This window comes from Staurois parvus, unplaced genomic scaffold (genome assembly GCF_062004578.1).
Source record: "Staurois parvus isolate SC_StPar_1 unplaced genomic scaffold, SC_StPar_1.0 ptg000357l, whole genome shotgun sequence".
Lineage (NCBI taxonomy): Eukaryota > Metazoa > Chordata > Amphibia > Anura > Ranidae > Staurois > Staurois parvus.
The window spans coordinates 3,083,170-3,095,398 of NW_028318153.1; the positions used below are offsets into that span (position 1 = coordinate 3,083,170).

General features: G+C 42.5%; 1 protein-coding gene across 1 annotated transcript in view; it reads left to right on the forward strand.

The window, feature by feature from the left end:
• The window catches only part of LOC149456567 (spermatogenesis-associated protein 7 homolog), a 215,475-nt gene that overhangs the window by 141,058 nt on the left and 62,188 nt on the right, over positions 1–12,229 (forward strand). The window contains exons 5-7 of the mRNA XM_089684816.1: positions 2,831–3,225; positions 7,820–7,853; positions 8,520–8,560. Coding sequence (XP_089540942.1) covers positions 2,831–3,225; positions 7,820–7,853; positions 8,520–8,560 — 470 coding nt within the window. The remainder of the gene's footprint in view (positions 1–2,830; positions 3,226–7,819; positions 7,854–8,519; positions 8,561–12,229) is intronic.

The window sequence follows — 12,229 nt, forward strand, 5'->3', positions numbered from 1 at the left end:
TTGGAGCCAGGAGTGAGCCAACCTTGACTCCAATCAGTGTGATGATATTGGATGTGTTGCTGACAGCTGTCCTGCCCTTAAAAAACACACACCTGTTTTGGGTTTACTGGTTTCAAGAAGCACTGTCTGATGTGAACCATGCCTCGCAGAAAAGAGCTCTCAGAAGACCTACTTCAAGAATTGTTGACTTGCATGAAGCTGGAAAGGGTTACAAAAGTATCTCCAAAAGCCTTGATGTTCACGTGTCCACGGTAAGACAGACTGTCTACAAATGGAGAAAGTTTAGCTCTGTTGCTACTCTCCCTAGGCGTGGTTGTCCTGTAAAAATGACTGCAAGAGCACAGCACAGAATGCTGCATGAGGTAAAGAAGAATCCCAGAGTGTCAGCTAAAGACCTACAGAAATCTCTGGCACATGCTAACATTTTTGTTGACACATCTACAATAAGGAAAACATTAAACAAGAATGGAGTACATGGGAGGACACCACGGAGGAAGCCATTGCTGTCCAAAAAGAATATTCCAGCACGTTTGAAGTTTGTAAAAGAGCAACTGGATGTTCCACAGCACTACTGGCAAAATATACTGTGGACAGATGAAACCAAGATTGAGTTGTTTGGGAAGAACACACAACACTATGTGTGGAGAAAAAAAGGCACAGCACACCAACATCAAAACCTCATCCCCACTGTAAAACATGGCGGAGGGAGCATCATGGTTTGGGGCTGCTTTGCTGCCTCAGGGCCTGGACGGATTGTTGTCATTGATGGGAAAATGAATTCCGGAGTTTATCATTTTGCAGGAAAATGTACGACCATCTGTCCACCAACTGAAGCTCCGCAGAGGATGGGTGATGCAACAGGACAATGGCCCAAAGCATACAAGTAATTCAACAAAACAATGGCTGCAACAGCACAGAATACGCCTTCTGGAGTGGCCCAGTCAGAGTCCTGACCTCAACCCAATTGAAATGCTGTGGCATGACCTTAAGAGAGCGATTCACACCAGACATCCCAAGAATATTGCTACACTGAAACAGTTTTGTGAAGAGGAGTGGTCCAAAATTACTCCAGATCGTTGTGCAGGTCTGATCTGCAACTACAGGAAACGTTTGGTTGAGGTTATAGCTGCCAAAGGAGGGTCAAGCAGTTATTAAGTCCAAAGGTTCACATACTTTTTCCTCCCTGCACTGTGAATGTTTACATGTTATGTGCAATTAAACCATGGCAACATCTAATGTTTGTGTGGTATTATGTTCAGCAGACTGTGTTCTTCTATTGTTGTGACTTAGATGACGTTCAGAGCACATTTTATGCCCAATTCATGCAAAACTCCACGTAATCCCAAAGGTTCACATACTTTTTCTTGCAACTGTACTTTGGTGTGGTGCTCTTATTCACCTATAAGCTAAGCAAGCCTAACCAGAGCTATTGCACTCTTCCAGCTACATACACTATATTGCCAAAAGTATTGGGACGCCTGCCTTTACACACACATGAACTTTAATGGCATCCCAGTCTTAGTCTGTAGGGTTCAATATTGAGTTGGACCACCCTGTCCACAAGGTTTGGGAGTGCATTTATGGAAATGTTTTACTATTCTTCCAGAAGCGCATTTGTGAGGTCAGGCACTGATGTCAGACAAGAAGACCTGGCTCGCAGTCTCTTCTCTAATTCATCCCAAAGGTATTCTGTCAGGTTGAGGTCAGGACTGTTCAGGCCAGTCAAGTTCCTCCACCCCAAACTCGCTCGGTCATTATGGACCTTGCTTTGTGCACTGGTGCACAATCATGTTGGAACAGGAAGGGGCCATCCCCAAACTGTTCCCACAAAGTTGGGAGCATGAAATTGTCCAAAATGTCTTACTATGCTAACGCCATAAGTATTCCCTTCACTGGAACTAAGGGGCCAAGCCCAACCCCTGAAAAACAACCCCACACCATAATCCCCCCTCCACCAAACTTTACATTTGGCACAATTTAGTACCGTTCTCCTGGCAACAGCCAAACCCAGACATGTCCATCAGATTGCCAGACAGAGAAGCATGATTTGTCACTCCAGAGAACATGTCTCCACTGCTCTAGAGTCCAGTGGCGGCATGCTTTACACCACTGCATCCGATGCTTTGCATTGCACTTGGTGATGTAAGGCTTGGATGCAGCTGCTTGGCCATGGAAACCCATTCCATGATGCTCTTTACACACTGTTGTGCTAATCTGAAGGCCACATGAAGTTTGTAAGTCGTTTGCAATTGACTCTGCAGACATTTGGCGACTTCAGCATGCGCTGACCCCGTTCTGTCATTTTATGTGGCCTACCACTTTGTGGCTGAGTTGCTGTTGTTCCCAGTTACTTCCACTTTGTCATAATACCACTAACAGTTCACCGTGGAATATAGTAGCCAGGAAATTTCACGGATGGACTAATTGCACAGGTGGCAACCTATTATGGTACCATGCTTGAATTCACTGAGCTCCTGAGAGCGACCCATTCTTTCACAAATGTTTGTAGAAGCAGTATGCATGCCTAGGTGTTTGATTTTATATGTTGAATATAATGATTTGGAGGGGTGTCCCAATACTTTTAGCAATATAGTGTATGAGCAATTACAAATCTACAGATCTAAACCTCTCTGGGATTCAAAGATGGGCACATATTGATGTTTAGGTTAGTCAGTGTCCCATCCTTAGAAAAATTGGTTGACATTTGATATTTGTCTCTTTTTAAGCTAAATAACTATGCAGATGGTTGTTATTTTTCCATTAATGACCAACAATGGATGGACTTTGAAGCTGCTACACCTTTTGAATCTACCATTTGAATATTTTACAGCTACAGCATGGTGACGGAGAATTTCAAATGTCTTCAATGAGCCCTTTTTTCAATTTATGGATGGAACCATCACCAGTTCTTACTGTAAAAGACATCCTGCAGTGGAATGAAAAGGGGACCCACCACTATAGTAATGTGATGACCAGCAGAAGTCAAAGCCTTCCAAAGAAAAAACCTTATAATGATCCTCAGAAACAGACATATGGCGGAGATCTTCTAGATAAACATGCTGCCAGTTTTACAAGTGTCAAGAAGCCCTTCAAGCCAAGATTACTGAAAAATTCCACAAGTTCTTTTCTCTCAAAATACCGTTATTACAAGGCTCCTGCGAAGAGCAATAAGAAGTCCCCTCAGACTGACAAAAGTCACATGTCCAAGTTCACAGAAGTGTACAGGTGATGTACAATAAGGAATAATTATATACAGAAATGATACAGTAAATAGTGTGATAAGCAGATACAAAAATACATAAGTAATTAGAGGATAAGAGATCAGACGTCTGTATTTATTTTAGGACATAGTATTTCATACTAACACCACAAATGAAATGTTTGTGAGTCCAGACCCAGGGGAATGCCACATCATTGTAGAGAGGTTTGTAAAGACTCTGTTAGCATTCTCTATCTGTATTGTGATGCACTAAATTGTACTTTCTAATATATTTTTTCCTTCAAACTATCGTGTTTCATACCACTGAACAGGAACTGATTCCAAGAGGCCTCTTCTGATACTCAGACAGCAGTAACAAGATATTTTTTTAAATCCTTCTCCTCTGTTTTTGCTACCAGTCCTTGGTGCTGCTGTTTTTGCTGGCATAAATTTGGTTCACGCAAAAAAACAAGAAACCTCCTGGTCCAGACAAGCTCACAAGCAATTTAACTCTCATTCAGAGGCAGTTGTGCTGGAACTCTTGGCCTGATGTGTGTGATAATTGCAGCGGTATAGATTTTGTATGGCAATAACAGTGAAAAAGCCACAAGAGAGAGTGACAGAGTTATAAGAGCAAATAGTAATAGTCTCAGTTATTATGAACAATGCCCATCCATAGGTGAGAGTTATTCAATGCAAATGTCCATGCACTTAGGATAATCCTCTTGTGGGGAGCAGAAGCCATCTCCAGTACATGCAGAAACAAGGGGGAAAACACTAAAGCACCTCTAAGAGAAGACATAATACAAATTTATTTTTAAAAACAATTGCTTACATTTAGTGGGCAGACCAAAGCATATCATAATACGTCACCGGGAGGTACCGCAAGCACCATTTGTATTGTCATTAGCACTCGTCTGGACGCAGAAAGCTGGCTAGAAGAAATTAAAACCGAGACTGAGGGCTGGAGTGCTCATGGTTCGCAGTGCTGGGCATAGTGGCATCACCAGGTGTAACGGAATCGGACCCCGACTGCACTAGGGTATTTCCGTTAGACTCCCACTTCCCTGTCCGAACACAGATCCATGGACACCACCGCGGACCATACAATAGGAGACAGCACCAGACTTGAAGGATTACTGGAGATAGACTGCTTGATTTTAACATAGATACAAGCTATATACACAGGGCGGGGAAATACACACTCAGTAACAGGAAACAAATCAGCAGGCAGTCCCATCAGGGGGAAGGGCTGCCAGAATCACCCCCCACCAAACCAATGCACAAACACATACTGTATATCCCATAATAGTTTGCTCCCAAGCCAGACACACAATAGAACAATGGGATGCAGCCGCATGGCGGTGAACAATGAACAACCCCCCACACCCCACCTATACATATCTACACAATAGCAGGACATTCCACCCTGTACCCCTAAAAGGCACAGGGTGACTTACACATAAGAGGGATATGGGGAGCTGAGACAGGGGTCTCCCCACCTCTCTAAAGTGGGATGTGTTCCATGGGCCCCCCTCCCAAAAGTGACTCCCGTCACACTGGGTGTCTTGCAACGCGTTTCCGAGCATGCGCACTGTGAGTGGAATGACAGGCGTGCTCCTTTGTCAAGCAAAGGATCGGAGATAATGCAGCCCTCTATATATATTCTAATTGGAGCATGCTCATAGTTACAATAGTAAATGTTCTCTATGTTTCAGTATGATTGATGCAAGTACATACAGTATATTTAAAAAAAAACAAAATACATTTAGTAGTAATAAATGAAAATAGATATTCAAATTGCTACCAGACTACAAGTCTCAGCCCAAACAGCATATTTAACAAAAACATATATGTTAAATGCAATTAATATAATATATAATTAAAATTGGTATAATAAATAGTTAATAGGATATTCCCATAATACCTAGCTTAATAGGAATTTATGAAATTGTGAAATGGGAGTAAATGTAAATGAAAATGGATAATAGCTTTTTAATATATATTTAAGAGAATAAAATATTTTCTTAGGCTTAGGAGGTCTAAACTGATTGGATAGAAAGCTGCATTATCCCCAATCAATTGTGTGGATTTGTGTTGCAAGATGCCACTACGCCCAGCTCTGCAGTCCACGAGCTCGCCAGCCCACAGTCTCGACTTTCCATCTCTTCCAGCCAGCTTTAGACAAGTGGTAATGGCAACACGAACGGTGATTGTGGTGACCTCCTGGTGACAAATTATGATATGTTTTATTCTGCCCACTAAATGTGAGTTGCCAATTGTAATTGTTTGTAATAATAAATTTGTATTATGGCTACACTTAGAGGCGCTTCAATGTTTTTCCCCTAAGATTTTGTATGGAACAGACAGAATTAAGGTCACACAAGCCACTATCCAACTCACAAAACAATACTAACCAGCTAGGATCACCTCTATTACACAGAATATAATTTTAATTTACCGATCCTTAGCTGACAACATGACAACATGTAAAGCTTATATGAGATGATTATCCCTCTTGATGATCAGGAAAAAATACATGCCTGATAACCACATAGGGAAAAGATGTCCCTCTGCCAACTGTAAGAACATGCCTACTGTGCCTAATGATGAATCTACCAAGAGCACATGTACATATTTATTTTATTGTAGATGCCCTACACACAGCCCCTGACATTGGAGGGGTTAATAGGCACTGCATCTTTTTGGCAATGAAAATAGGATTGTTTTCTATAACTTCATAACAGTTTTAACCTTCCCTCCAAGTACCAATACAATGTTTCCAAGAGTACGTGCTATTGTCAGTACAATGGTATTTTATAAGTGCTTGGCACGCTAAGAAAACTTATATTTTATTATTGTTCTCAGTTGAGGTTTATCGATCAGTTGAAGGCAAAGTTTCAACAGTTATTGTTGACCTGCATTGAGGTCATCGCTGCGAGAAGGCTTCTTTTATTCTTTTGGTGTTACAGCATAATCTGTTTGCCATGACCTCTCATCCACACTTAATTTTCCTACATTCTAGTTCATATTTATGTATTGCAGATTAGTGTGTTTTAAAAAATTCGACATGCAGCATTTTTATACGTTAAATTGTATCTAAAGCCAAAAAAACAAAAGAAAGAAAAAGGTTGCTGCAACTGCTAATTCAACTTTAGCAGTGCTATGGTTTTCCCAAACCCTTGTCAATATCATTTTTACTCCATATATTGGATTGGGAACAAACTCATAAGTAAAGTAAGTATAATTAAAATAAATACTGTAGGTATTGGCTTGATGTGTATCTGACATCCATTCTTTTTATGTTTTGGAAAGAGTGGTGAGGGATTAAAAAACCTCTGTGAGGTTTTTTATGTTATGTTAGGAAAAGTTGGACCGCCAATTTTTAAACTATTGTTCTAGTAAGGGTTGGACCCTGGCCTGGATACTGAAGGATATGTGCTCTTCTAGGCAACTCCTTAAAGACTGACTGCCCTAGAAAGGCCCATATCTTGCATAGAATGGCATGTGGTGAGGAAAGTACAGGACACATTTTCGGAAAGTCCACCAATCATTTTTTTTTGGTAGTAACATTCAATAAAAGTCAAGTGTCCCCCCTCCTAGGAGCTTAGTACCGATACTGGGCTACTGGAGTATAAACTACTCCAAAACAAATATTTTTCTCATTCAAAGTGAGCTGCTCTAGATTTAACAGCCCCGTATAAACGGAGGTATAATGAGCCCCAGGCTGTCACCTGCCTGTCCCCTCTCTTTATCCTTACCATCGGGGCAGCGCATTGCTTGGCATTCCTTGTTCCTTTTTACCATTGATAGCTTCTTCCAGCTGCATTCTCCTCTTCTTCTGAAGGTTCCGCAGATGAGCTGAGATTTCAAAGCCATTCCTTGGAAGCTATAGCCTGCGGTATGCTATCAAGCTTTAATTTTCAATGAAATGTCTGTCTTTTATTAAATTAGGTGATGATGTGTGCAATCTGGTGTCCATTCCCTGTCATCCTATTCTTGTAAAATTGTTGATCTGGGGTAGTAGGTACTAATTGCTGCTTAGGGGGCCTGCGGAAAAGAGGACCCATTTAGGGATCAGGTGGCGACCAACTGGTCAGAAAAGAGATATCCGAGTCTCTCTGTAATGCAGCTAGTACCACAATGGGTGACATGGCAGAGAGACATAAAAGGTTGTACTTGTTTGACTGGCAGGTGCTCTGGGATTTCCTAAGGTGGAAAACTCCAGCTAAGAGGGCATACATACACACAGCTCAGGAAAACAACAGGATCCAAGTAATCGCTTTTTGAACTCAATGCATTTGTTGTTAATTCTATCCTGCCATTGCTGAGTGATGGAAGTGATGACCTGTAAATGAGTTGAAGGAGGCTGACTCTGCTGACCTCCTGCTGAAAGTCTTTAGATATTTTGTTGATCCTGAGGCTTTGAAATTTTCTGAAAGTAGAAAGATTAGAGGTTTAGGTTAAGACTTCATTCTATATACAGTATACTAGCTGTGGCCTAGTTTCAGGTGCTCAACTTAGAGGGTCTGACAAATCGGTTCTGTTGTCGTAATTAATGTTTGCAGTTAATGTCATAAAGCATTAATATTTGCCTTCTGTATGTTGTTATTTATACAGGTTCCTGGAAGACAGTTATGAGCCCCTGGAAAATGTAAGTCCTGTGCCTAAAACAGTAATTTATGCATTGCAGCTTGACATGAATGAGTGGATGGATAGATGAATAAGTGGGTGGGTAGATGGATGGGCAGGTGGGTGGATAGATGGGTGGATGGATAGGTGAGTGAATAGATAGAGGGGTGGATTGGTGGGGAAATGGGTGGCTTGATGTGTATATGGCTGACTGGATAGGGAGGTGTGTTCGGGGGTGGATTGATGGGTAGATGACTGGGTGGATTGATAGACAGGAGGGTGGGTGAAATTAATTCTAGGGCAGATGTATAAAAGTGTGTGGATTTATGACCTACAATTTCACTCAACAGGGCCTTAATCAACAAGCAATGCTGCTCAGAACATCAAAAATATCACAAGAGAGCCTGTGCTCTCTTCCACACCCATGTCCACTAATCTGGGTCAATACACACACATGACACTACACCCCATCCCTTCCAAAATAAACCCTGACCCTTCTTATGACAATGACAGGATTTGTTTGACTTTTATAACCTTGGACCACTAACATTTCACCTTAGGACACCATTTGTAGCCCTGACACAAAAGTCAGTCATGATATAATTTTTATCAATTCCCACCAATTTAATCTGATATTGACTCGATATGTTCTTTGTATAAATTACAATCTATTTGTATATAATTATAGAGGACAGACAATCATAGAACTCGTTCAAGGCTTCTTAAACAGTGAGTTTACTCTTTATTACTTCTATACATACTCATGTTTTTTATTGATTATCTTTGTCAATATTTCTCAACTTTAGGAAAACATAAAGCAAAATGTGTAAAACTATATAGTATAAAAGCAAAATAGGCGACCTGTGTAGTTCTGGAAGATGTCAATGTCTCTCAAGTACAACTTAATGTAAATGTATTCAAAAGTAAAACATGCTAAAACATGAATGTCCTGTCTTTTTTATAATGGTGTTGGTAAAATCGGAATCTTGAAGCAGCTTGGCCTGATTGGATTTCACATAATCCAGTTTGACTAGTACTATGTATTTTTCCATACAGTACAACTAGGCTGAATCTGTCTTAAATCTGTATCTGAATCTGTCTGGATACCATTATCTGTTATCCATTGCACAGCAGCAGTGAGAGAGAGGTGACCAGCACTACTAACCAATCAGACACTGCTGAATGCACATGTGTTGAATGGAAGAGGAAGCAGAGTTGATGCTTGATTAGTGTGCTGTTCTTCCACTGTACAGTCAGAAAACTGTTGTCAGGGATGTAATGCCACTGTATTTCTTTGCTCTATCAGAGAAACTGGTGTCATGCTCCCGCTTGAGCTTGCTGGCACCAGTAGAAACCCCCTCCTTAAGTACTGACTCCATACCTCTTCACCATTACAGACCCCCATCCCTGCCCACCAGTACAAAACTCCCCTGCAGTACAGACCCACTACCTCTCCACCAGTACAGATCCTTCCCCCTCCCTTAAGTTCACTCACAAGATGCAATGAAGAGATGCAGAGACAGCAGAAAGCCCTCCCCTCTGCTGTGTAATGTGACTGGAGCCAAGGACAAGGACACCTCTGCTTTGCATATAAATGAGCCAGTTGCAGGATTTGCATATAAATGAACAGGTGAAGCTCATTCATATGCAAATCTGGCCACATCTGAGGTGTGTTCAGAAAGTAATGAGAATTATATTTTTAAAAATACTTATATTGAACAAATTTTCAGTTGAACATGGACTTAGCAAAACACATCTTCTGAATTGAAAATGCAGGACAGTCCCGCACAATCCGAGGAATGAATATTAAATGTATTTTAAAACAAGTCCTTACAAACCTCTGTTGCTTTAGGCATTGTGGGGAAATTAATCCATAAAGTTCACGGGAGAGGAGCTAAAATCAGACAGCTCCTCTCCCCTTTTTTGCTGGCAGAAGGCACTTGTTGTAACCTTAGAGGGTGAGCTACTTCACAGTACCTGCAGCTACTAAACTGAGCAAGGGCTTGTTTAAAAGCCGTTTTACATACAAATATGTACCTATAGTCTGGGCATATATAAACTTTAAGGCTCAGAACCAAACGATGATCCTAAAATAGTTAAATGAAATGAAAAAAGTTGAGTTTGAATTTAAAGCAATTTCAGATTATAGTTCTACTTCTGAGAATAACTTATCTGTCCTGCAGCTTTCTAAAGAACCACTGCTATATAAATTGTATTATGCCCTTACCATGCTTTCTCCAATGTGGAAAAATAAATTACATGCAACTAATCCTGGATTCTTTCATTGTATATAATTTAATTTAGCTGCATCCATTTATGTTGCTTCCCTTTGTTCTCAAGCAATAATATGCATGGCAGTTTCCTACATTAATGGATCTCACACCACACTTTTATGTCGAATAAAGCCTAGGGGGTCATGCCACTCTAAAAAGTATTAAAATACAAAAATGTACAAAGGAAAAAAAGCAATTTTTTTCATAGTGATGAGTTCCATCAACCGAAAATCATGTGCAGGAGTGTGAGGTGGCTTATGTTCATTGTTCATCAAACTGACAGAATTCTTAACGAGGTGTAGAAGGAGTTGATTAAAACATGGCAGACAAAAAAAGAACAATCTTAACGTGTCTATACTTACCATAGATACCGTAGTTACATTCTTGGGGCAGTCATCTGTTATAGTTCATTATGTTTCTCAAGTATCTCTTCACTCTTGGCACATTATTCAGAATGAGAATGAGACCTAGAGGTCTAGAAAGAATTGGTTAAAATCTTAAAAAAAAAAAGATAATCTGAATAAGAACTATCTGTTCTAACATATCTATTATCACTAGAGATGAGCGAATTATTCAAAAATTCGGTTCGGCTGATTCGCCGAATTCGCCGATTAAATTCGCTTCGTGCCGAATATATTCGCTGCGAATTTAACTTATAAAAAGGGTGTTTCTAGGCTTCAGATAGCCTTTATATTAGTGCAGAACACTGTACCTTTAATTTAAATGCCCTTGGAGTCTGCTGGGGAAGAGAAATAATACTGTCAGTCAGTATGACATGCAGATGAGTGCCGTCGATCTTAGAATCACCGCACACTTCACTCATTTGGGCAGCCACGGGGCCAAAACCAGAGTGTGGAGCCACAGTGTGGCGGTGGAGGCAGCAGCAATGGGAGGCCATACAGCACCCTATGACAAAATGGAACCCACCAGCAGTGTGAGGAGACCTGAAAGTGGCACATGGCAGAGTGTGGCGATGGAGACAGCAGCAATGGGAGGCCGTACAGGGACCCATGACACACTCTGGACCTGGCAGCAGCATGAGGAGGCGGTACAGGGGCCCATGACAGATTACGGGCCTGGCAGCAGCATGAGGAGTTGGTACGGGGGCCCATGGCAGATTACGGGCCTGGCAGCAGCATGAGGAGTCGGTAAGGGGGCCCATGGCAGATTACGGGCCTGGCAGCAGCATGAGGAGGCGGTACAGGGGCCCATGACAGATTACGGCCTGGCAGCAGCATGAGGAGTCGGTACGGGGGCCCATGGCAGATTACGGGCCTGGCAGCAGCATGAGGAGGCGGTACAGGGGCCCATGGCAGAGTGGCGGAGCGTAAGCAGCAAAAATTGAAGGCCATACAGAGGCCTATGTTAAAAAGTCCCCCCAGCAGCAGCGTGGGGAGACGACTATCAAGAGTCCAATGGCAGAGTGGCGGAGCGGAAGCAGCTTCAATTGAAGGCCATACACAGGCCTAGGTTAAAAAGCGGAAGCCGTCAGCAGCGTGAGCAGACGACAGAGACACATGGCGCAGGGTGGCGGTGGATGCAGCAGTATTCGGAAGCCAAACACAGGCCTCGGTTAAAAAGCGGAAGCCGTCAGCAGCGTGAGCAGACGACAGAGACACATGGCGCAGGGTGGCGGTGGAGGCAGCAGCAATGGAAGGCCATACAGCACCCTATCACAAAATGGAACCCACCAACAGTGTAAGGAGACCTGAAAGTGGCACATGGCGCAGGGTGGTGGTGGAGGCAGCAGTATTCGGAAGCCATACACAGGCCTAGGTTAAAAAGCGGAAGCCGTCAGCAGCGTGAGCAGACGACAGAGACACATGGCGCAGGGTGGCGGTGGATGCAGCAGTATTCGGAAGCCAAACACAGGCCTCGGTTAAAAAGCGGAAGCCGTCAGCAGCGTGAGCAGACGACAGAGACACATGGCGCAGGGTGGCGGTGGATGCAGCAGTATTCGGAAGGCCATACAGCACCCTATCACAAAATGGAACCCACCAACAGTGTAAGGAGACCTGAAAGTGGCACATGGCGCAGGGTGGCGGTGGAGGCAGCAGTATTCGGAAGCCATACACAGGCCTAGGTTAAAAAGCGGAAGCCGTCAGCAGCGTGAGCAGACGACAGA